Source organism: Prunus persica, chromosome G1 (genome assembly GCF_000346465.2).
Source record: "Prunus persica cultivar Lovell chromosome G1, Prunus_persica_NCBIv2, whole genome shotgun sequence".
Lineage (NCBI taxonomy): Eukaryota > Viridiplantae > Streptophyta > Magnoliopsida > Rosales > Rosaceae > Prunus > Prunus persica.
In genome coordinates, this window is record NC_034009.1 from 20,596,330 (window position 1) to 20,622,683 (window position 26,354).

General features: G+C 37.2%; 2 protein-coding genes across 4 annotated transcripts; both read right to left on the reverse strand.

Annotated features, from left to right (window-relative positions):
- On the reverse strand, positions 986-2,325 carry LOC18792831. The gene is made up of 2 exons (XM_020561959.1): positions 1,251-2,325; positions 986-1,194 (listed from the first exon to the last, which is right to left on the reverse strand). Exon 1 carries the CDS (start codon positions 2,189-2,191, stop codon positions 1,277-1,279), a length of 915 nt encoding a protein of 304 aa, XP_020417548.1. The 5' UTR covers positions 2,192-2,325; the 3' UTR covers positions 986-1,194; positions 1,251-1,276.
- Positions 3,556-19,558, reverse strand: LOC18792510 (cyclic nucleotide-gated ion channel 1). Of its 3 annotated transcripts, none has more exons than XM_020555116.1 (7): positions 19,344-19,558; positions 18,746-19,232; positions 18,271-18,483; positions 17,890-18,158; positions 6,574-6,685; positions 5,640-5,918; positions 3,556-5,535 (listed from the first exon to the last, which is right to left on the reverse strand). In XM_020555116.1, the coding sequence occupies exons 1-7, from the start codon at positions 19,397-19,399 to the stop codon at positions 3,997-3,999; spliced, it is 2,955 nt and encodes a 984-aa protein (XP_020410705.1). In that variant the 5' UTR covers positions 19,400-19,558; the 3' UTR covers positions 3,556-3,996. The 3 variants fall into 3 exon arrangements, with proteins under 3 accessions (XP_020410705.1, XP_020410706.1, XP_020410707.1); XM_020555117.1 differs by having other exon boundaries at positions 19,322-19,558; XM_020555118.1 differs by lacking the exon at positions 19,344-19,558 and having other exon boundaries at positions 18,746-18,839; positions 19,033-19,157.

Here is a 26,354-nt window from a genome sequence, read left to right on the forward strand (position 1 = left end):
AACGGTGGACATAAAAGTGGAGAGTATTATCTTTGACATCAGGCAATTAACGCGGAGGTTGGAGCAAGTTTGTTTCTCCTTTACAAAACGGTGGGGCAATCACGCTGCCCATGAGGTAGCAGCTTTTGTTACTAGAAAAGGGGGGTACTCATAGCTGGGGCCTCATTAGTCCAGTGTGGCCAAGTAGTCCTAGTTGCCAAGAAAATTTGGATTCATGTTCAAGTTAGGGTTTTGTCAAGTATATGTAAGCAAGTCAGAAGAATAGTTGAGGATCTCTACGTACACAATTGATTTCAAACAAATTTCAATAAATCCCATCGATCACACAATTTGCAAACAATGTTTTGCTTTTGATATTGAGATTTGAAGTTGACAACTCCTGCAAGTTTCATCCATCTTTCCTGAAGATTGTTATGCACAACTTTACATTTGCATAATTTCTGGGTGGTGATTAATCCCAATCGTGATTCTTGATAGTTTTGGCGATTCCAGAATGTCCGAATTGACAACCCTTCGGCCCGATCCTAGTTTTTTCATTTAATTTACTTTATTTTGTTTTCCAATAGTTTTGCTATTTTCATTGTTATAACCATTTGAAATTGATAATATGCTTCTTATCTCTTCTTCTTTTTTTTTTTTTGCTGAAAATATTAAAGTGCTTACCAATGAAGGCATAAAGAACAATGAATCTGGTTACTTGAGGTGCAAGTTCCCTTTTTAAATATCTATTGAGTAGGAATAATGGTATGATCACAATCAATTAGTGCCAGTTTGACATTGCTTATTTGGGGTGATAAGCGATTTTTTAAAAAATTTGGAAAGCCCAGTCTGTTTGGTAAACTATGAGAAAATCACTTATTATTAAAAATTGTTGTAAGAGAAAGCTATAAGGAAAAGCAGCTAATGAGGTGCTTTCATTTTCTAATTATGCAGGAATCAGTTTCGAAGAGACGTTGGGTTTAATGATTATGTGGCAATCATTTTCTGATTATGCGGGAATCAGTATCAACAACACTTTTAACAACAAGTTTGCTAAACGCCAAGCTGCTTTCTCTCACAGTAAATCTGACAGCAATTATTTTCACAGCATATCAATCCAAACTAGCCCTTAATACAATCTCCTGACCTCTTTCGAGTGCTAGCAGATTTCAGGTAAATAGATAGGGATCAAATTGTTACTCCCTAAAATAAAGGGTAGAATATATATATATATATTCTACCCTTTATTGGTGCACTACATGATTGTAAGGGCTTTTTTGGTGCACTACATGATTGTTCATACACAGCCAATCCCTCTGCGTTTAGTCGGAAAAATGGAGAACAAGAAACTTGAGAAAAGGCCAACCACTAAAGGCAAATATATGACGAGTGAATACTCCAACTCTCTTGATTTAGGAAAGTAGCAGCCTTGCACTTCGGAGCTGCTAAAAGCAAAGATCAGGAACACAAACACCGAGACAAACGCATGAATAAAGTCTTTACGTTTGACGTGCAACTTCTTCAACTCCTGCTGAATGTCGTCGTTTTTATCAATCTCGTGATCGTCATCGTTCAAAACACGAAGACCCTTGGATGTGGCGAAGCCGTAGTATATTTTGCCTTCCCATGGCAGGCTATCAATGAAGGATGACACAAAACATATGACAGAACAAACTAGTATGACAAATGCCACAAGGTACTGGTTGAACGTGTGGCATCGGCCGTTGTAGGAAATAGAAGGTGTGAGGGCTTGGAAGGCAAGAACTGTACCAGTGGGTAAAAGGTTTGCAAGGCTTCCTGCAGTGCTTAGTTTTTGGTTCTTATTAATCTTCATTTTATCAACAGCTGGGTTTGACTGTGTAACAATGGCATTCAGTTGCTGTTTCGGATCATCAGATGGTGCAGCGAGATCATGGTTTTGGTTTTCTGGCTTTGGTGGTGGTGGTGGTGGGTTTGGTGGTGGTGTTAAGGAGTTTATGTGTAGCAAAATTGGCTTACCTACCTTGAGGTTTAAAATACCTTCATGCTGTGGTGGCGCTGTTGATGATTGTCCAATTTGCAACACCAACTGTTCAAGATTTGTTGCCATGGGGTTTGCTGGTGGCGGTGTTAATGATGAATTTGCTAGTTCTGAACCCAGCTCCGTGCTCGACGAGCGCTGAAGGTGCGGTTGTGGTGGATGTATCTGCAGAACAAGAGGATGATCAGCCATGGGTTGGGTTTAATGTGTTTAATTGCTATTGGAGGTATTTGTATAAATTAATTGATGGATTTGGAGAATTGCATGGGAATGAATTGTGTGAGATATGATTTTAAGCTACATAAAGCAAACTGAGAGAGAGAGAGAGAGAGAGAGAGAGAGAGAGAGAGAGAGAGAGAGAGAGAGAGAGAGAGAGAGAGAGAGAGATGGGAGGGAATATTGTAAGAGAACTTTTTTTTTCCTTCTAATTTCCATAATTTGTTTTGTTAAAAAAAATAAATAATTCTGTCACAAAAGACTATTTATTTGGTTCATGTGATATATCATTATACAAAAAGCTTGAGAAATTCGAATGCATATCTCTTAGCTAGTGGCAATGTTATTCTTAGTTCACTGTAATTGATTCCCACCTCAGAAAAGAAGCAAGTTTCCAGCACAACTTTATAAGATTGGCATAAAGTTCATGAGAAAGTGAAAATTATATAAACCGTATCTTAAACTTTTCTAAGTCCATGTGATCTCAAGGTTACTGTAGACTGTAGTTAAAGATATATATATATATATATAGAGAGAGAGAGAGAGAGTATAGGCCATTCAATGTGGCGATGCCATAATAGAATTTTCAATCAATGTCATTCAATGTAGTATGATTGGATTAGTTTAATCAAATCGCATTCCTTGGCAATCAAATGTGAACAAGGATTGGACAAGAATTTATCCCTCCATAATCCTATCAAGTGCTTCTTTTTTTTTAAGCTAAACAAATCCTTACAAAAATATGGGATAATACAACTACTTTGACCTTATGTATGATAGCAAACCAAAGAGTTGGCGCTAAGGTTGTGGTTTGGGGAACTCAGAGCCACAGCCATAACTAATGAAGAGAGTCAAGGGCCGGCGCTAGGAACCAACCCCGTACTTCGGAGCCCAAACGATGGAGATGGACTTTGACAAGCCCATCCTCGATAACATAATCACGAAATTCGACTCACAACACCTAGGATCTCGGCATTTGGAACCGTTTCGGTCCCAGGTGCCCGGTATCTAGACTTTTGGCCTAGAACACCTATGGCGCTTGACAGCAAGGCCCAGCAGTATAAGCATGGAGGAGGCTAGGGGTCAATTAATTGTATAAAGGAGACCCAAAGATTATAAGCTCTCCCCAAAGGAAAATATAAAACTAAAAAGGACATGACAAGCTCAATATCACCCAAAAAGGACATCAGGTGAACATATTATTTTTAGGTTTTCTTGGATTTGCTTATTGGTTCCTTATTCCTTGGAATTGTTTTTGGGTCTTCTGAAGAGTATGAAGATATCATATAGATCATGTAATGTTATGGTAATGGGTTTCAGTGGAGATCGATGGAAGGCTATGTTTTAACTTCACAAAATTTGATTGAAGTACTAAATTGCCACATATAAAAGTTTGGGTACAAAGGTCAAAGTTCAGCATCAAAATTAAAACCTTTTTGTGTTAATGAAAATAAAATAAAACAAAAGGTAAATCCTTTTTTCTTTTTTTTTTTTTGGGCTTTTGATCACAAATCACAAATCCCCTCCAGCACACCCATTCTTTATGCACTGCTAGGAATGATCAGCACACCCATGAATCTTCCACAACTTCTCAAGGCACCCATGCATGGACCTCAGCATCAGCACTGCAGCTGTTACAATACATTCTTTCAAGATCTGCACCTTTCTTCTTTTACAAAATTTATCATTATAGAGAATTTTAATTTCAATCTATCTCCTATTGATAATTAAAAAATCATAAAAATTGTAATGTAAAAACAACTTAAACAGCAAAAGACCAATTATCGTCCACCATCATAAGGCTCAATCATTTGGATTTGATTTTGCATGCTCTTGCCATCCTCCGCACTGATAATAATACCACTAGAACCAGCATCATCACCTTCACCTCTAACATCCACAACATAAGCGTTTGAAGGCGAACCAAGCAAACCATCAGTTTCTTTGGGAGATCGAGAAATATTAGCCTGTCCTCCTGGATGCTTTTCCATGCTTCGCATTATCCCCTCGAGCTCGGCGGCTACTTCTTTCATACAAGGCCTTTCCTCCCCTCTAACCTTCAAGCATCTTTTTGCCAGATAGCTTACTTTTTCGGCTGTCTCAAAATTTCCCACGTTGATTATTTCACCATCAAGAATTTGAACTAAGTGACCTCCTTCCATTGAGCGAAGAAAGAAGTTTGATAGATTTCTGTCTACGGCAGACCTTTCAAAAGACACTGCCTTTTGACTTGTTAGAAGCTCCAATAGGACAACTCCAAAGCTGTAGACATCGCTCTTTTCTGTTAGCGTTGCTGATTGAATGTATTCAGGATCTAAATATCCGAGTGTCCCTTGCACTAAAGTTGATGTCTGATCGTGTTCTTCGTGAACCAATCGTGAACCTCTGAAGCCTGCAACTTTTGCTGTGTAACTTTTATCCAATAATACATTTATTGTCTTCAAATCTCGGTGTAGGATTGACATGGCGTGCAAGTATGCTAATGCCCCGGCAATTTCTGCTGCTATCTTCATTCTTAATTTAAATGAGAGTCCGGATCCTATGCCTTCTTTGTGAATTTGATGATAGAGAGACCCTTTGTCCGTGAACTCATAAACCATTAAAATCGTTTTTGCCTCTAAACAACAACCTAAAAGCTTGACAATGTTTCTTTGGTTGATCTGAGAAAGAATAAGAGCCTCATTAATGGAGTTAACGCTCGTGGATGGCGAATGAATAATCATGGACTTTTTTATGGCAACAACTCTTTTATCTGGTAGTAACCCTTTGTAAACTATTCCACAGGCTCCTTCACCAAGCCTTGTACTTTCATGGTAATTTTTCGTGGCCTTCTTAAGTTCTTGTGCAGTAAAGATTGTGGGCGATCCCTCAACATATGTTGGTGCTGTCTCAACCAATGTTGGTGTTGTATCAACAGGTCCTAGATGAAGATTGACCAATTTTTCTTTGAGTTTTCCGTACTTTTTGATGAAATGCACCCTGAATTTAAAGACGACACTCTTCATATCACTGGCCATTAGAATAAGGGCTTCAACATCACCAATTGCCCTAGCAGACTCTGTTGCTGTGGGTAACGTCTGAGGAAAAGAGGTCGAGAACGGCCAAGCTAGAAGATTTTCTCCACATAATTCTCTTGCACCTTGCAGCGAAATGGAACCGCCTTTCTTTTCAATGGCTACATGTCCTTCTACAATGAAGATCATCATTTTAAGGGGTTCGCCCTCTCGAAGAATGAGATTGTTTTTAGAATACTTCATGGGCTTGAGATGCTGACAAATTGCTTTTAACACTTGTTCATCCATGTTTTGAAGTACTCGCACCTACGATTAATGAATGTGATTAATTTAATTGCTTTGAAGAATTGAAGTGCTCTTGTTATATATGATCATGCTACAACTATAGTCAAGGGTTTGGACAAACTTACCTTCTTCAACCTAGTCAACGGCATACAACTTTTGATCTGGTTTTCAAGATCCAAGGGAAGAACAGGGAGAAAATTATCCAATTCAACATTCCTGTTTTCTTCAAATTCTTGTTCTACCTTTTCCATGATCTGCAACTTTATATCCTTCTGCGACCTCTGAGGGATGCCATTTTTAGGCAACCATAATTCTAGCTCTTGACCTTTCGCTTCCATTTTCCGTTTTATTTTCATCTTGTGTCTATGCACCTGTATTCTTGTAGTGTCCAAGGACAAATATGTCTATTCCACAACAAGCAAGTGAAAGAGTTATATTCTAATTAAAGTATATTACAATGATCAATCATATGCATTGATCATTGTGATTTACAAAACATATTCAAATAAAAATTCAGCTAAAATATACATTATATATATAGACACCATTAAATGAGACAATAAAAAATCGTTACATAAGCAATTTGACCCCAAAAAAAAAAAAAAAAAGAAGAAGAAGAAGAAACAATCGTTACATAAGTATTAGCTAGGTCTGTATTGTAAAGGATACACCATTGTTACAAGAAAAACACTCTTACATGAATACGCAATTGTAAAAGAATGGTTTTATACTCTGGCAAAAACAAAAAACAAAAACGTATCCATGGTGAAGCTGTCCTTGGAAATATGTGGGTGCATCGAGAGAATGTTGGGAGTGATGTTGGTTGGGTGTGTTTAGTAGTTTCTTGAGTGAATTATTGTGTTGTATGATAAAAAACAAATTGATGAATGAAGTTAAAACCACATGGACATAATTGGAAAAAAAAAACAAAAAAACAAAAAAACCAAAGCTACAGGATCAAAATGGCATCAAGAAATTTATACATAATTAAATGAGGAACTCTAAGCATCAAGAAATTTATATATATATATATATATAATAGTTAAATGGGGCACCAACCTGCAGATTTCCAATGAGATATATAAATAGCAGCAAGCCAGTTATAGAAATAAAAACCACAAAGAGGTTTTCCCAAGTTCTAGTACTGGGTTGGAGGTTAGATCCAAGAGAACTGCAAAAATAAATGGAGCAATATAAGATGCAAGTATGAAGTTACATATTCAATATGCTTAAGTAAAAAAAATACTGCCAATATGGTCTAGCTCAGTGGAAAAAGGACTTGATTTGCAGATTAATGGTCTCAGGTTCGAAACCCTATGGCACCTTGTTATTGTGTGTGTGTGTGTGTGTGTGTGTGAAACCTAGTTTAGACTATCACTTGTACTAAAGAAAATGTAAGAAAATACAACACACTCTTTTTTATGTTCAAAGTAGGGGTGGGCAGGGTCTGGTTCTCCCCCCAAATCGGAATCGAAACTAATATTTTTCATCCGGTTCAGTTTGGTTTGGTTTTGACGAAAACATTATTTGTTCTGATGTGGTTGAGTTTGCTCATAAGCCAGTTCAATTTTCGATTTTGGACCAGAATCTACTGTTTTGAATTTTGAATTTCTTTCTTTTACAAAACCACATTGAAATGCTATTTTTTTGACTTTAAAATTCACAAATGGGCCAATTTCATGTAAAGGGATGTGATTGGGACTAGAAAAGAGAGGTGATTTGGAGTTGGGCTTGGGGAAAGATTAGTTTTATTTTATTTTATTTTTTGTTAAAATCAGTGCATTGATAAACCCAAAAGAGCAAGAAATACACAACTAGAACAGCAAGAGAAACAAGTACAAAAGGAGGGAGAATCCACTAGAAACAAGCTCCGAACTAGCTAAAGGATCAGATCCCCTAACGAAAATGAAAACTAAATAAAAAAAGGGGCACTAAGAGCATCCACAATCATGCTCTCTATTTTTTAGTTAAATTTTAGCTAAAAACATATAAAAGTTATTTTAGGAGCTATCTATAATTTAAACTTCCATCATTCTCTCCAGTTTAGGGAATCATAAATGCTATTAAAAAAATTTTAAAAAAAATTTGTTAGCATTAAATAAAGGTTTGAAATAATTATTAATAAATTAGCATTAAATTATAAGGAGCCACTAGGAGTCTCTTCTCTCTCCTCATATTTAGGAGCTTCTAGAGGTCTTCTTATTTTATGAGGTGGATAGGGAGCATGGTTGGAGTTATATTTTTACAATTCCTCCTTAAAATTTGTCTAAGGATGTGGTTTAGGGAGCCTATTATGAATGCTCTAAAGTGTCCCGATACAAAAGTGACAAAAAGAAAAAACCGAGCACAAAGGGCCACCACCACCGTCACGAGGACCGATAACGAACCACCATGGCCACATACGAGGATAGTCAACCTCCACATAGATCAGCATAGTTGCATATATAGACGCACAAGTATACCAAAAATCGCCCATAACACAACCATTCATCAACCCGAAGACATGAACCCAAGACTCACCACCTCCAGCAATCCCGAATCATCAAGTGCACCATAGAGAAAGCAGCAACCACGCAAAGCAAAACCCCAAGATAAACCAACCCGAGGCCAAAAGTACTGACACCAAAGGAACCAAAGGAACAGAATGAGGTGGTGCAAGCACTGAAGCACAGACTCCACCCACATTCCGATACACACACGATAAATCGTGTTTAGGTGCAGCTGCTACTGCCCAAGGGAGAGGGCAGATCCTAGATTGGGAGGAGGCCAGAATAGGGAGGGGTGTAAAATATGAAACATATGTGATTGTGGGGAAAGTTTGGAGTATACAAGGGGACACAGATAAAATTTGGGACAATAGCCACAAAATACCAAGCATAAAGCTGGAGCAGCCACCACAAGGGTGGGGAGGAACCACCATTTCACAGAGGAATCGGACTCAGGCAAAAAAAAAAAAAAAAAAAAAAAAGACAATAAAAACCACACCGACAGAGGGGAAGGGGAGAATCAGAAAGAAAAGATGAAGGAGAAGGAAAGGGGCAAGGAGGTCAATGGGAGAGAAGAGGGGACGGAGAGGAGGAGACCTCCTCCCCTATGTGGCCAGAGACGCCAAGAATCCCAGAGGGGATCGGAGGGCGATTCTGGCATGGACTGGGTCTAAGGTGGCTTCCTGCAGGAGTGGGTGGGGCTGGGGGTCATGGGTCTCAATTGGTTGGCTATGGAGGAGGAAGGGTTGGGCTATGGGTTGGGGAAGGGTAGAGGAGGAGTGCGGTGCTCACATTCTAGGGGAAAGATTAGTTATGAACTTAGAAATTTAGCATTAGGCTTAAAATTTTAATTAAAAAATACACAACTAGTCCGGTTTGCTCTAATCCAATTTTTTCACTATAAGAACTAAAATCTAAATCGTCCTTTTTTTGTCAACTCGGTCCGATTTTTTGTCAGCTTTTTTTTTTTTTTTTGCCCAAGTTAGCTCGGTTTTCCGATTTGAATGCCCATACTAGTTCAAATCATTATTGCGAATTGTCAAAATGCCCAAATTGAAGCCCATGACCTGGATTCTTTTTAGTTTTTCCGCTCCTACAACAATCCAATGTGATTTAAAATTTGTAAATTTTCTAAAACTTTTTAGGACTTAGTTATTATTGTAAACTTTAGTATGTGGACTGTATGATTGATTTATTTGTCGTGTAGTTCCGTTAATTTAGAATATGTAATTTAGGTATTAGTCCTCAAGTTTTAGGAGAATAGAACCTTTTGGTCAAGCGATATTCTAAATTAACTTTAAATTAATCTAATTTAAAGGGAAGGAAATTCAAACTTCAAATGTAAGGGAGTATACACACTGTCTTGACAAACTAAACTAACCCACAGTTGCCCAATACGTGAGAGTTAACTATAAACGATGAGCGAGACTCTTACAATAATGAGTAAAAAGAATTGCAATGATCAAAGTGTTGAAAATTAATTGCATAAAAATAGGTAAAGGGCCCTAAAAAAACGAAAAGAACTTACATGTAACAAGGATGTCACAGTGGTGGAATCTTAAACTTGTCATACATTGACATATCGAGTTAAAATACATGGCTATAGGTGATTGAATTGAGATATGCCACGGTTGTAATAACCCAAACCAAAAATTCATAATAAAGGAATATTTTATTTTGCGAAAAGACAATTTCGCCCTCGGAATATTTTATTAAGAAAAAGGTGACTTTTTGATCGAGAAGGAATTTGACAATTCCACTTATACCGTTGCGTAGAGCACGGTGAAATGAGTTCATAGACACGTAGTGGCCCCGAATCGGAGTTGTAGCGAGAGAGTTATGGTCAAAAGAGTCTCAGTGGCATAACCGTAAATATTTCGAAGTTGGATTTATAAAAACCTGCTCAGCTCTCTCTCTCCTCGCGCCGACCTCTCTCCCTCTCCGCCCCTCCTCCTTCTTCAGCTTGTAACTCCGACCCCCGACCACGACTGTGGGCGAGGCCGGTACCAAAACGACCGGGAAGACGTCCTCTTCCTTCCCCCCCTTCCCCGCCGGCGACGTGACCTGCGCTGGCCAGAAATCGCGCCGGAACCGACGATGCTCACCAGATCTTCAAGTCGCTCGTTCTCCCTCAATTCTTCTCCAAATTTGTCGAGTAAGGTATGGATTCCTACCTATTTTTCATGATCTAGCTGATGGTTGGATGGGTTTGCATCAATTGTGACCGTAGATAACCCAGTTTTCGAATTGAAGTTTCAGCCGATTTTCGGCCTCCGTGATCGGCCACTTCCGGCCACTTTGTGGGGTAGGTCCAAGAACAAAAGTGGCTCCAAATATGGTGTTTTACCTAGGGTAGGAGTTTGGAGCCGTGATTTGAAGTTTTTCTGGCGAGCCGAAATCGCTTTAGACACCCATCACTGCCGGCGTGCTGGGGCGCGTGGGTGAGGGTAGTGTAGTGGCATTGTGTCTTGTTGCGATCCTTGTGTTGTCACGAGCGGGTAGGATTTTGCGGATCTCAATTTGGATTCCGTTTGAGCCCCGAACGGATTTTCCATATTGTGCGATTCCCGGGTTCAATATTACCGAACCGTTGGATCGCGCTCAATTTCGGATATGTTGTTTCAGATAATTTCAGAATCGTGTAGGATTCGACGGATTGTGAATCGGAGTCTTGGATACTCCGAAATTGCGAACCCTAGGGCTAGGGTTTGGAAATTGTATAATTTCACGATCGTGGTCAATCCGATCGTCAGTTTCAGGCCAAACTTGCAAGATATGGTTCCTTAAATGTGAGGAACTTAAAGGAACTCTCAGATTGGTCATTGGAGGTCGTGGACCCCACGGGGTTCCGTATCGACCAATGTAGAAGCTTATCGCTTAGTAAAGTCTCGAGTCTTTTCAGACGATTTTAAACATCTGAAATGCCTAAGTGGGCAGAAAAAAGACTTTAAAGTTAGTGCACGCACTTCTAAAAGTCGGGGGTCAGAGTTTTACTTAAAAACTTATACCGAGCAGTTTTATTAATTAAATATTCTTAATGGTTTACCCAGACACCCGGGACCAGGCAGGCCCGCAAGAGAGACCTTCAGGAGGTCTAGCTAGCTCGGACCAGGAGTGAGTGGACTTTCTTTCATAAATGAGTTTATATAATGAGTTTTATTATTTGATCTTGAATAAGTTTTATTAATTGTGATTTTTCCTAGTATGCTTGTGAAGTTAAATATCTTATTTATATGCTGCTTAGTTGATATGCTAAAGAGTTACAGAAAGCAGAGTTTGAGATTTATATCAGATAAAGTGGCAGTACAGTTTCAGATTTGCGGCTCAGAGTGACTTGGTGTCACCGAGACCTGCCAGGATTGCGGATCAGGCTGACTACGGTCCCCTGTATCCTGCTAGTTGCGGCTCGGGTTGACTGTGTGTCACCGAGACCTGCCAGCGGATCAGGCTGACTATAGTCCCTTGTATCCTGCCAGTTTGCGGCTCGAATAGACTGTGTGTCGCCGAGACCTGCCAGGGGAATTGACGAAATTACAGGGGTACATCTGAGTGGTAGTTGTAATTGATTGCAGTGCTTTTAAGCAAGGTATGAGTACATTGCTTTTATGCAAGTTTGAGTACAGTGTTTTTATGCAAGTTTTAATTTCAGTGCTTTCAGGCAAGTTTTATCTTGAATACGTTTATATATATTTATATAGATATATAAATACCGTGATTTCAGCATGTGAATGCCATGAGTTTAGTATACTTCAAATACAGAGTATATATTCAGTTTTACTTAATTATTTTTACAATAGGGGTTAGTATATTCTTAGGATACTTTATGAACCTTTATTTTTGTCTAACTCACATTATCAAATGTTTTGCGCCCCCAGGCTCTAGCGTGCACAGGAAATCCACCACCGGGCCATCTCCCCTTCCTCGCTTCATTGTTACAAAAGTGTTGGTCGGTAAAAAGGTTCATTCCTCTGTAAACTATTAGAATTCCTCTGATATATTGCCCTAGAGTGAGATTGGAACTTTTGGCATGTATATTGAAGTGTTGGCAGTTGGTTGTGTGGATATTTTGCTCGTTCTGACAGGTGGAAATTTTGGGATTGAGCAAATTATAGGGGAGACTGCCGAATTTTCGGCAGGAGTCAAGGTTGAAATTTCAATTAGAAAGGCAATTAGGTCAATTGTGCCCGACATTCGCCAAGTGTCGGACACGCACAGGGTTCGACTCGAATTCCAAAGCGGAATTTGGTTCGGGTCCTGTCAACGGTGGTACCCCCAATATAGATAATTTTTTTCTTAAAAATACGGAAGTTATATGCCAAGAAATAAATTCAAAAGAAAAAGCCAGTGATTAGAAAATCTCAATCCATTTAGGTGGCAAGTGACAATAATAAATGTGTCGTGGTACATATTTGTTAGGACCTCATCACATATAAGTTGGTCACAAGATAACAAAGAAAAAAATAAAATAAAATAAAGACAAGGAGACAAGAGGTGAATAAACAAGACTGAGAAAATGACAACCACTTTTGAAAAAAATTTAAAGTTGCATATAGGGGTGGGCACTCAAACCGGCGAACCGGAAATCCAAACCGAACCTCACCGAATCAAACCGGAAAAAAACCGAGTTGACCAAAAAGTCAAAAACCGGTCAAAAACCGAACCGGACCGGTTTGGACCGATTTCGGATCCGGTTCCATGTCTTCAAAAACCGAACCGGACCGGTTTGGACCGGTTTCGGATCCGGTTCCATGTCTTCAAAAACCGAACCGGGCCGAACCGAACCGGTGAAACTAACAATATATATAATTTAAATATATATTTATATTTAATACTATATTTTTAATTTCACTAAAAAAAATTTAATATTTATCCAAGTTCAATGTCAAAATATCTCTCTTTTCTCACTTTAATATTTATTTTTTATATGAAATTGAATAATTTGTTAATTTTCAAGTAAAAAAATAATATTTCAGTTGAGAATTGTATTAAAAAATAATTTTTATAATCCGGTTCAAAACCGAACCGGAACCGGAACCGGACCGAAACCGGTTCAAACCGAACCGGACAGTTTTTGAAATTTTTTTTATTAAAACCGAACCGAACCAAACCGGATGAATAGTATCGGATCGGTTCTAATTTGAGGCAAAAACCGGTCCAAACCGAACCGTGCCACCCCTAGTTGCATATCATCTTGACATATCTAAGAAAATACGCAATAAATGTGAAATAGTTGATAAAAAAAAAACAGTTTAGAATAACTTAATAAAGTAAATAATTTGCTCAAGTCTTTCTTTGGGTTTTTTTGGGCTCGAAATCTTTCTTTGGGCATCAAAAGAATAAAGTTTAATATAAACTCCAACGAACTCTTTAAAAACTTTATAAAAATTAAAAAAAAAAGAAAAAAAAGACACGACCTCAGGAATCTAGCTCCAATCTCGGGGCCCCCTTTAGGGGTGGTGCCCTCCTTCCCCATCACTCTCCTCTCCGTCCCTCCCCTCTTTCTTCGGGTTGTTTACTAGTTTTTTCCCTGGATTTCCGCTTGGTTGCATTGATGATTTCAGCTCTTGTGGTTTTGTTATTTTTGGAACCTTTAGTGACAACGAAATAGCAGTGCACTAGTGGTTTTATTGGCGGTTTTGGAGATAGATGAGGTAGATGAGTGACTTTTACTCACTTGTGTGTTGACAGTTTCTTGACTTGTAATCAACACTTTGTGAGTTGGGTGTTCGTTTGTAGTCTCATCCTTATTTGTGAGAGTTTAAAAGTTGTAGTTGTATAGTTTTAGGCACTACAATTCATGTATGGCTTTTTCAGGCTTGGGGCTTTTATGCCGAAAGTTCTTCGGCCTTATATGGCTATTAGTGGAGATACAATTTGTGTGCTTGATATTTTAGGTGTGTTTCTATGAATTTGGATTAACCCTGCGTGGTTACTATGCTTCTATCTTTGTATTAACCTTTTGTGGATATTTGTACTGGCCCTTGTGGCTTATGATATTTACACTTAATTTATGAGTACAATTATCAATTTTCTCTTAAAACAAAAAATTTTAATTGTTGTTTTGCCATTCGTGTTTATTTTATTTAAATCTCACTTTATCCTTGTATTTTATGTTGTGCTTCTAAACTCTATGTTTTTACTCTATCTCATTTTGCCCTATTTTGTCAATTCTGTCATTTTGCCCCATGCTTTTACTCTATATGTTTCATTTAAATTCTTACTATAAGTTATAGTGAAATAGGTCAACGACTAAATGACAAGACCCGCCCCAAATTCCTCAAAATTCGTGACGAATTCTGTGGTATTTCAGACATCAAGCTGATGTCGGCCCACTTACTAACGATATAGCCTCTTTTCCAAATCAAGGAAAAGAGGGACGAGACTTTCTGTCGAAATTTCAACAGAGTCTCCCCTGAAAAATGGACATTTACCAAATTTGTTTCACCTGTAAATATCTCAGTTTAAGAAACCAACTACCAGCACACACAATGCAATAACACAGTTTGCAGAATAGGCTTCTATCCTTCAAATAATTCAAACCATAACCAGCAGCAATCTCTTAAGTCAAATAATATATTAACGATGCAATTAATGAACCCAAACAATTTTACGAATACCCATTGTAATCAACATAAAATAATTTCCCAATTTTTCACCGTGTGATGTTTACCATCCAAACACAATTGCAAGTAGCTTAAAGACTTGGGCCCAAATCGTACATCAATCCAAGACGGGTATCATACCTATCTTAACCACAAACACTTTTCAACAACACCCACTTAGTCAAACAAGAATATGAACAATCATTTCAATCACGCCTCGGTTTCAATCGAGGTTCAGGACCATCGACAAAATCAAAACCCAACTCATCAAAAACAAAAGAAGAAAGACTAGATCCAAATGACCAAATTAAAGTTTCAGAAATAAACTTTAGTTCACAACTACACCTAGGTAAGACCTCAAGCCACCTACGTACCCCTTTGTGAGAGAGCAAGCCACACGTAGTTCTTATTATAAAAAATCACAGTTTAGATAACATACAATCATTTTCAGTAATACTAATAAGTTAATTCTAGAATTATGTGTTCCCTTTAATTTAAATCACATCATACCAAACATAATCCTTTTTAAACATTAATCTTTTCCCGACATAGTATAATAATCCCTTTTCCTCTCCCTGTTACTTTACTACACGCCGGAGAGTCCAATGCCATATGTGGTAAAGTAATCAGTGTCTCAATCAGTACACACGCCAGAAAATTCAATGGCATGTGTGGCCTAACCAAACCATGTTCTATGCGCGCATACTGCTTTATCACACGCTGGATAATCCAATGCCACGTGTGATAAACTAACAACATAACTATATATGCCCACACGCCGAATAATCCAACGCCACGTGTGGGTACTGTAACCAAGGGAGGGTACTTAACATGGTGTAATCCCATATTCACACAACCAAACAATAAAGTACCCCATCTTATATTAATCTCTTGCCCAGTTATTTAATCATAGAGTGAATAACAATTCCTCAGCACATATAATCCATATTCAAATTAATTATAAGCCTCATTAACCGAAATACCCATTACCAAACCTAAGTAAACCATTTCGATTTTATTAATATTCAAAACACTACTCAAATACTTAAGAACAAACAATCTCTGAAAATCCCCTAAGATAAGACAATAAAATTCAAAACACCGTTTCTTACACAGAGTCACATAATCCCTTATAAATAATATTAATGGCACTAATAATAATAGTAATAATAATAATAATAATGATAATAATAATAATATTAATAATAACAAAATATAAACGGGAAGTCCCGTGTCACATGATACAGGCCGAGACTGAACTGATAGCCCGTTTTTATAACCTCATATATATATATTATAAAAATAATATTCCCTTCCTTAATTCAATTTTTCCAAATATTTATTCCTAGTATAGAAAATAAACCCTCAAGCCTATATTCCATAAAGGCCCAAAATAATTGAAATAGTAATCAAAACTTGTTTACACTTAATTTCCATAAAATACTATATTCCATAATTAAAACAATAGACTTTCGTAAATAACCCAATATCACCCAATCCATATGCTTTAATAATAATCATAATAATATTAATTAATGATAAATAATAACCTTTAGAGATCCCATATCCTCATTAACCCATATTAAATCAATTTTCAATCCAAAACTCATTATGCAAGAAATTTCATATTAGACGAACGAAGTACACTTAAAAACAAACATCCATTTATTTACTAATAATCATAGTCGAGACCCAAGACTCGCTTGCATAACCCATCGATCAAGTATCTCATACTCATCCATTCCATAACTTCAGTTATCAAACTAATAATCCAAGAATTTCATATGATATTATAAAACAAACACAAAATCTCAACATAGTCAACATAACTCAAATAACAATCAAGACTCGTTAATAAGGTCGTTCTAGTACTCCTCGAATGGTGAAACTACCTTGGAACACTCACGCTCAACCGAGGGGTCAAACTGCCTAAACTTGGTCAACTAGGCCAGCTGGGCCCACGACCTTCGATTTCCGATCCAAAAGTTTCTACGAATTCAATAAAGTCTACTATTCCCCTCCTATAACTTTGGCCCGAATCGAACTGTTGGATCTCACAATTGGACGGTTATCATTTAACGCAACTTTAAGTCATTGAATCGGAGTATCCAGTACTCTGATTCACGATCTGCGAATTCCTACACGATCCTAGAGATGCCTAGATTATCATATTTTAAATTGGAGTCGACCCAACGGTCCGAACATATTGAACACGGATAACGCCTAATATGCGATATACAATCGACAGTCAAACGATAACCAAATTCAATTCCGAGTATACCATCGTGCTTGGACGACATGAGGATTATTTTAGGACCCAAAGGCCAGCCCCAAAGTGGCCCACAATTCCAGCGATAGAAAAAATCTCCCAATTGCCAGTCAAGACCTATATTTACATGATCAGAATAAAGAATGGAGCAACTTTTGTTCTTGGACCAACCCCAAAAAGTGGCTGGAATCAAGAGCCTAAAACTGGCCAGATTTCAAGCGATAAATTGACAACCAAAATGTAGAAATTGATCCTAAACAACCCAACCATCAACTAGAACACATTGAGAGGATGAAAAAGTATACCTAGATAGAAAAATTGGTAGCCGGAATCGTCTGAACAAGCTCCGAAAATTATGCATTAAAATCGGACCCTTTCTTGCTTTTTTCAATGACGACGGTGGTTGTTGACGGCGGCTAAGAGGTGAGGCCGATAGAGGGAAGCTAGCCGGTCCGAAAGAGTTGGGGGAGGTGGAGGCAGCGAAGAGAAAATCGGGGCTGCTATACAGTCGAGGAAAGGGGGGTGTTGTTGCGTGCAGGGGGGAGAGAGAGAGAGAGAGAGAGAGAGAGAGAGAGAGAGAGAGAGAGAGAGAGAAATGGTACCATTAATTTTCCCAAAATCCTTCTGGATTAAAAAGTGACCAAAATACCCCTACTCTCGAAAGCAAAATTGTAATTTCATAATTAAATAAATTAAATAATTTCAATAGTCAATAAAATTAGGATCGGGTTGTTACACTAAATTACTGAAATATCCTTCACTTCTCCATATTATGAAACTTATTCTACTTTTGAACGGCAAATAACATTTAATCCTTTTTAGTTGACAAAGAAAGTTATGTTAAAAAATAGTATGGTTGATGTCTTTGATATGCACTGTGATTAATGTTCTAAGGGCATACAATATTCTACATCTATTTAATATTAAACCTCGTCCATCCTGAATTTTGAATATGTTTTTGTTCATATATTGTAAGTAATATTTGATATGTAAGATAAAAGGTCCTAAATGTACAAACCTCAAATTTCGTAGGCCCCAACAAAAGCAGTTCGAGAATTTCTGTAGAAAATTTGTTGATGACGGCACACCAGACTGAAGGATACTAAGAAATATCCCAAAATCGAAGATCGTTGCATTTGGTGAACTTATAGGACACAAATCATCTTTGAATGTTTGGTAATGACAACCAAAGGTATTAGGGTCACACCCATTTTCATTTTGACATGCATATTGCCAACAGGCTGTCATTTGTTGAATAGCAAAAAAGTACCATATGGCTCCGAGTATCTGAACAATAATAAATAATTTAGTTAATTAGAATGAACTTGTTTGTAATACTTAATTTGTTTAACGCTAACTTCATGATGTTAAAATAAATCATAATAAGATTGAAACTTACATGACTAGCAAGGATGTACATAAAGAAATTAAGTACACCTTTAACCCATATTGGAGTCTCCTTTCTTGGAGACTTTTTTGGTGCCTCACACGATAGGTAGATGCGAATAACCCGCGGTATATATTGCATCAGAACAAAAAAGTTCATAATAAACTTGCTTGTCTCCGAGGATCTCGAAGCCCCCATTCTTGAAAAGAAAGTGAGGATTAGAACCTGAACACAATACAATTTTATGCCAATAATTAAGTTGAATTATATATATGTGGTGAGAGAAAATATTGAAACAGGACTTGATGCTTTTTATTATCATACTCCGCATGACTAATACATATATGTCCCACATACATGATAGAGACTCCCTTTATTAGAAAGGTGGTTAATATATAACTTAATTAGTCAATAAATGTGTTACGAATATTATCATTAATAAAGACATAAGAAAGCAATAATTACCTCCAAGAAGGACTTGTCTTACCTGTGGAAGGGGAAGAATAGCTAAAATGTCAATTAAGATGTATGACTGCCAAATCTTCTTAGCTAGCGTCGGCAAAAAAGTGTTCCCTAAGAATTCTGATTTGGAGATGTGATGTTCAATGGTTAAACTTGAACAGATCTTAGATGTATAAATCTCAATAATGATGTCCGTAATATAAAAGATATCTGTTACTGATCTTAATGTAAGAGCTGCTATCTTCAAGTTTTGGTCCAATCTCAGACAATTCATGTCCTGATTGATGATAGGAATGTAGAGGAACAAAGGATCCAGTGAAACAGCAAACACACATGATGTTGCAAAAATCTGCTTCCACTTTGCAAACATCTTCTTCTTCCACTCAAGAATTTTCACCTTCATATTTGGCCATTTTTCTTTTGATATCTGCCATTCTTCGACGGAAGATTCTCCACTACTTGTAGTATCTGAGTATGAGCATGATTTTGAATCTGAGTCTGAATCTGAATCACTGGAGAATACACAAGAAACATGAGTATAAAATTTCACCCTATCAGATAGAAAGAATCAAAGAATCAAACATGAGTATAAAGTATTGACTTCAAAGTTAAAGTAACCAAACCGTCCATCTTTCTCTTCCGACTTCTCCACAACCACAGTTACATCGGGGTTGGGCATAACTCCAACTTCTGTGGATACAATTTAAATTAATAACAGAAATTATAGGTATGGGATCAACTAATAACAGCTATTGGGAGGCTTTCTATACAAGATGAAGCAAGAAAGAGGGGTTTATGGACAAGGCTGAGAGTGGCAAAAATTGATCTGGCTAGCTATAGCACTCGGTGGGTGGAAAATTGACGTAATAAAAGGAAATTTTTAATTGGAAAAAAAAATGTTTGAGTTTTCACTTGTCACACACGTATATAAATCCGACAAAAAAGGGAAAGAAAATAAGTGAAGTTAGTCTATGTAGAGTCGTTAGTCTTGTTTGTCCTTTTCATCAAGCAGATCAAATTTAGAAAAGCTAATTTTGTTCTATCATATATTATTTTTTTGAGAGGCCATCATTCAATATAAAAGCGTGTGGAATTAAAATTCATATCGGGTCAACATAGAGCTTGAATATAATGGAGGCTTAAATTATGTAAAGAAAAAACTAAAGACAAATCATGCTTTCACATTCGATGTACACATAGAAAAGCTACTTAGATCTCTATCAAATTATTTTTTTATTTTATCAAAATGTAGAATATATTTTGGTCAACAATGGCGGAACTAAAAAAAATCGTAAAATGTAGAATATATTTATATTTGTTGTAAAAGAGAATAAGTAAAGAAGAATAGGTGAAGCCCACATAGCCAACTAACACCCACTAAACCTAACCACACACCCACCAAACCAAACCACTACCCAATTGATTGAAGAATATTAATGATGTTGATTGAAGAATATTAATGATGTTGTTGATTGAAGAATATTAATGATGTTGTTGATTGAAGAATATTAATGATGTTGTCTACCAATTATTTTGTGAAGTGAACAACCAATGTCTTAGGCCTATAAATAGATACCTCCATCAAGAGAAGTTTACACATATAGAAGAGGAAGAGAAGGAAGAATGAGGGTGAGTGAGTTGAGAGGAAAGAGAGCAAGAGAGAAATTCTCCAAGAGAGAAAATTGAGTGAGCCATACATATTGTAAACACAAAGTTGTAGCCCTATTATTTTACATAGTGGAAAAGTTACTGCTGCTGCTCTCCGGGGATGTAGGCATAGCCGAACCTCGTTAAATACTGTGTCTCATCCACTTTACGTGCAGCTCAATATTCGCACATATACCAGTTCATTTTATAACACGTTATCAGCACGAGAAGCTCTCAGGTATAATTTTTGTGTTGCACTATTATCTATACTACTAACCCTTATGTTGATGTAAGGAAGAAAAGTAGTGGAGGAGCTGTGGTCTGTAAGAGAGATATACGAGCAAACCAACTGTGTGCAGATTACAGGTGGAAAGCATTTGATTTAAGAGACAAGCATGATGCCTTCCACAAACGATAATAATATTATCTGCTATACTATTTGATCGTGGTGTTGATGAGAACCCACCAATAATTGCCTTTACTTTACCGCAAATTTACTTTTACTTAAAGTAATATAATATATTATATTTACTGTATGGTGTAGGTTTATTACCCATACAACAGTATTTATTTAAAAGGGTGGTGCGGGTTTATCGTCCACGCCTTTACTTCTATTTAAATGTATGTAGCAGAATTAGTGCCCATACAAGCACCATTTACTTTACCGCACATTTAATTTTATTTAAAGTATGGTGCGGGATTAATGTCCATACAGCAAGCAATTTAATTTATGAATTTAATTTACCGCACATTTATATTTATTTAAAAGGGTGGTGCGGGTTTATCGTCCACGCCTTTACTTTTATTTAAATGTATGGAGCAGAATTAATGCCCATACAAGCACCTTAACTTTATGAATTTAATTTACCGCACATTTACATTTATTTAAAGTGTGGTGCGGGTTTATCGTCCATACCAGTAATTTATTTACCAGCAATTTATTTTATGGACTAAATGTGCTGTATGATGAGTTTTTACAATATGCAGATCAGGACCAGAAGTTCCTTGATCCTCATCATACAATTACATCAGGACTTGAAGATCCTTGATGATGATGTTAATATGAGAGCTGGCAGTCTCTCCGGTACTATATTTGTAAACATGTAATTGGACTTGAGGGTCCTTGATCCCTGACATGTAAATAAGGACCTGAGGTTCCTTAATGATGTAACAGTACCGTATTGGTTCATAATGCCGTACACATGGATGATAACTGTACTGGCAAATGTATTGTACACATGAATAGATACGTATTTATGACTTGATGAATAGTACCGGATATATGAATAGTGACGTATACATAAATATTAATCATTTTGGGTAAACCATCACTATTCAAAAAAAAAAAAAGGGAACCTGCAGTTCCTTAAACTCATGGATGAACAATTAAATGAGATGCAAGAAGTTCCTCAAAACATGGACAATTATGTAAGGGCTTGAAGTCCAGAAATATGTACAAAAAATTGTAAAAATGTCCATACCATGAGAATATGTGATTTTGGCCCGAAGTTCAAAATCTAAGGGGATTGAATGTCCATACCATGAGAACATGTGATTTTGGCTTGAGGTTCAAAATCTAACAGTGTTGAGAACCTGAAGTTCCAACAATTAAATGGACAGCCCTTGAGGTATTATTGCAAATTGTGGCACGCCACATATTTCTTTGGCATAAGAGAATGATGAATTGAGGCTCCCCTCACATTTTGTTATATCTGGGCCGGAAGCTCATGAACCCAAATATATAAGATATTAGCGTGGCTTTTACTCAATTCATATTTCATGTCCATTTGAAAAGGGTGAATAAATTCTGAGTTTTGTGTTTTGCACAGGCCAAAAGTTCCATACATTGAAATATGAAATTTGGGAGAGTCGATGTGGTTATTTGAACCTATAAGGCACAAGGTTCCAAACCGTCATTTTGAAAAGACGTAAAAACCACAATTGCAAGTTTAAGAATGTGCGCAATTATTATAACAGGAACATACAACAGATAGATTTTTTCCTGCAATAAAGGTGCAGGCCCTGTAAAATCTATAAAAATACATTATGTTCCGGAAGCCTCTGAAGGAAGAGGATGACGCCTCTTAAGCTTAGCCATGAGCCTCTCATGGTCTCCCAAAATTCTTTCATTGGAGACCTGCAGCATGTCTAGCCTTCTCAGTGTATCAACAGAGTACGAACTCACCAGTTTCAACAAGGCATTATTCTCTCCTTTAAGTTTCTCAACCTCCTGTTGAGACTCATGAAGCATTCTTTAGAGAGACGAATTTTCAGTTGTTAAATTCTCAACTTCGTTTGCTCTAGCACGCAAACGATCAGCCATGTTAGAAACAGAAGCAGCACTCTGAATGCTAAAAGCCATTGAGTCATCAATAGCCTCTTCCTCTGATCTCCCTGTCAACAACATTTCATCCATTGGAGTAATGAAATTCCTAGCTACTATGACAGCAGTAGCATCATTCATCATCACAGAATCATTAACTGTGAGATGACGATTTTTGGATACAAAGGATGGACGCCAAACTTGGGCGTCACTGGTTGTTGTGGGAGTATCATTTAAATTGATATAATTTGGGCAGGAAGAAGAGGAAGCCATTTTTAAGAAGGTTTCGAAGAAAGCCTTAAGAAAACTAAAGTTTCAGGAAATGAAGGAAGTTAAGTTGAAACGCAGTTGCTCCAAATCAAGTTTTGCAAAGGCAATATCTATAGGAGGAAATATGGCTACAGCTTTTTTTTTTTTCAGGATCCCAATATCTTTTCGAATCCCCATATTATCTTTTTTCTTTCCCAGATTCCAAAACTTCACGTGGCCTCCATTAAATGTTTGTCGGCACTTTCGGCGTTTTCAAAGTATTATTTTCATCAAAAGCCGATCTTGCTTTACGGATTTCACGGAGCTACTTTTTCAAAAATACCCCGAGAATCTCGCAATTTTCCTATGGTTAATTTGAAATTCACCGGTTCTACCTATTCATTGTATTTGTGTATAAATGTGTTACTAACGAAATTTTCTTTGCAGAAGACATTCAGTTTTCTCCATACCTAGTGATGCGATATCTACTTTTTTTTCTTATCAGTGAGCACTTAATATGCCCGAGAAGCAAGACTATCTCTGATCATCCATTCAGGAAGCGAGACTATCCCTGATCACGTTTCCGCTACATCAGGAAACTGTGAAGGCGATCTTATGCTCTAATCTCCGGAAGTCCTTCTAGACTAGGAGATATGAGAGCTTATTGTCTGCTCCCACCAGCTTCCTTCCCTGATTGCTTACCTTCTCTTTTTGCATTTTTTCTCTTTCTGTAACTCTCTGAGGATTATTTGTTTTTTGACAGAGAAAAGAGTTGTGATTTTACTATTGCAGGATATAACTAGATCATCAAGCGCTACATTTACTGGGCCGATACAAGCTTGAATGATACTTGAGAAAAGTTTCTCCCACCTAAGGATGTAAGCAATACTTGTGTTATTTTTTGCTTATATACTTATTTGATATTTTATTTTGAAAGGTAACCAAATGGGAAGATAAGTCCGTTCCAAAAGAATGGCTTGTATGTATCCATGAATTATTAATGCAAATTTTACAGATTGCAAGTTGGATACATTGATAATACACTGCACAGATTAATGTACCATAATGACAGATATATGGGTGCACGCCTGTTGCGTAGCAAATGATATGGATTGAAGTCCCGAAAGGACAATCCTTTGATATGTCAATATTGATATTATGCACGCCTAATGCGTAGCAAATTATATGGGTTAAAGTCCCATAATATGGGTTAAAGTCCCAGAAATTAATTGACATGTATATTTTAATCTGTGGCATGCCTGCAGCATGACAGATATATGGGTGCACGCCTGTTGCGTAGCAAATGATATGGATTGAAGTCCCGAAAGGACAATCCTTTGACATGTGAATATTGATATTATGCACGCCTAATGCGTAGCAAATTATGTGGGTTAAAGTCCCATAATATGGGTTAAAGTCCCAGAAATTAATTGACATGTATGTATTAATCTGTGGCATGCCTGCAGCATGACAGATATATGGGTTCTAAATGTTCCAACTCTCTAAATAGAGATTATCCACGCCCTATGTAAAATAACGCTCCAATGGAGGTTATAATCCACATTCTCACATAATAAAAGCCCCATGAAGTGGCTCGGGTACCCAAAAGCAAAGAAATGCTTATAATTGATGCATGCGCATGCACATGAGAATTGTGAGATCATGAATTGATGAATGACAATTTTTGGTTTTGGAGTAGCTACTCAAATCATCAATGGGCTGTGTTGATTGGAACCACGTTCAATTATTAAATGTCGACAATATCATTGGCCAAAATGGAACGAGGTAATTCCATTATAAATGAGAATGAACGTGAAAGAACAAACCCACAATACGAACCCCAAAATTTGTTAATACTGAATTTATACTTGGGTGTTCGGAATAAAAGGGAATATACCTACTTTGTATGACACACTGTTTCTGGCAGAAACAAGGAATGTTGGGTTTTCTCCATATTTACAGATTCAATTGTGCTCCCCCCTTATTACACAATTACGGAGACCAACATATTATCTTTAAGGGTTATTAAATGCACAGAGCATATCGCCAGAAGCGATTCCCTAAAGATGTATAAATAGCTGGGTTAAAGCTATATAATGTGTCATAAAGTTTAATCCCTTTTAAACAAAATCCGTTGAGAGGATTGACATTGCATAAAGCAAGTCCCTAAAGGACATGTGCTTGAAGCACAAAATTTGTACTCAATATTAATATGCATAAATTACCTCAGTGAGTACATTGATTATAATGTGATTGCAACACATTAAAGCTTCTGCAGAATTCACGAAATATTTGTCTCGACTTAAGGATCGAGCATTATGCCAACGAGATTCTTGCTTATACTAAGAAAGTATTGAAGCATTTTTATGAGGATTATCCGTTGGACACTTTAATGATTTTCCGGAAGTATATTGGACCGGACATCATATTTTCCAGATAGGGCTCAACTCCATCACCATCATTTTGGGATGATGTGAGGTATATTTGATGCTATCTCCGCATAACACCATGTACGGGCATATTCTTTCAAGTGAACTTACAAATAGCCCAAGTTTTGTTAGAAACGCGGACTCTGAAAATTTCTATGATTTACATAGAGATAGCTCACTGGAAATATATTTACTTACTCAACTACGAGAATTATTAATGGCTATATCCTCCACTCACTCCGAAAGATTCTCACTCCAAAAGATAGTCATGAAGACATCAGGGGGAGATATTAATCAGGGGGAGCATCCAGAAGTATGCTATACAGATTGATGTACTCTTTTTTTTTCTTCCTTCCATCAGTTTTCTACCTCACTGGGTTTTTCTCAAAGCAAGATTTTAATGAGGCAACCAATCTAGGGACATGTGGTCTCCAAGGGGGAGTGTTGTAAAAGAGAATAAGTAAAGAAGAATAGGTGAAGCCCACATAGCCAACTAACACCCACTAAACCTAACCACACACCCACCAAACCAAACCACTACCCAATTGATTGAAGAATATTAATGATGTTGATTGAAGAATATTAATGATGTTGTCTACCAATTATTTTGTGAGGTGAACAACCAATGTCTTAGGCCTATAAATAGATACCTCCATCAAGAGAAGTTTACACATATAGAAGAGGAAGAGAAGGAAGAATGAGGGTGAGTGAGTTGAGAGGAAAGAGAGCAAGAGAGAAATTCTCCAAGAGAGAAAATTGAGTGAGCCATACATATTGTAAACACAAAGTTGTAGCCCTATTATTTTACATAGTGGAAAAGTTACTGCTGCTGCTCTCCGGGGATGTAGGCATAGCCGAACCTCGTTAAATACTGTGTCTCATCCACTTTACGTGCAGCTCAATATTCGCACATATACCAGTTCATTTTATAACAATATTGAGCCTATTGAGCGGGTAAACAGAGAGCGCGTCTTCCTCCCGCATTT

What these genes read in the sequence shown, in the direction of transcription:
- LOC18792831 (XM_020561959.1), bottom strand. Translation starts at nt 2,191, where the DNA reads ATGGCTGATCATCCTCTTGTTCTGCAGATACATCCACCACAACCGCAC.
- LOC18792510 (XM_020555116.1), bottom strand. Translation starts at nt 19,399, where the DNA reads ATGCCCAACCCCGATGTAACTGTGGTTGTGGAGAAGTCGGAAGAGAAA. An exon ending in TCGGAAGAGAAAGATGGACG is followed by an intron (nt 19,233 to 19,343) that starts GTTTGGTTACTT and finishes TGTATTCTCCAG; the next exon opens with TGATTCAGATTCAGACTCAG. An exon ending in TGTACATCCTTGCTAGTCAT is followed by an intron (nt 18,159 to 18,270) that starts GTAAGTTTCAAT and finishes ATTATTGTTCAG; the next exon opens with ATACTCGGAGCCATATGGTA.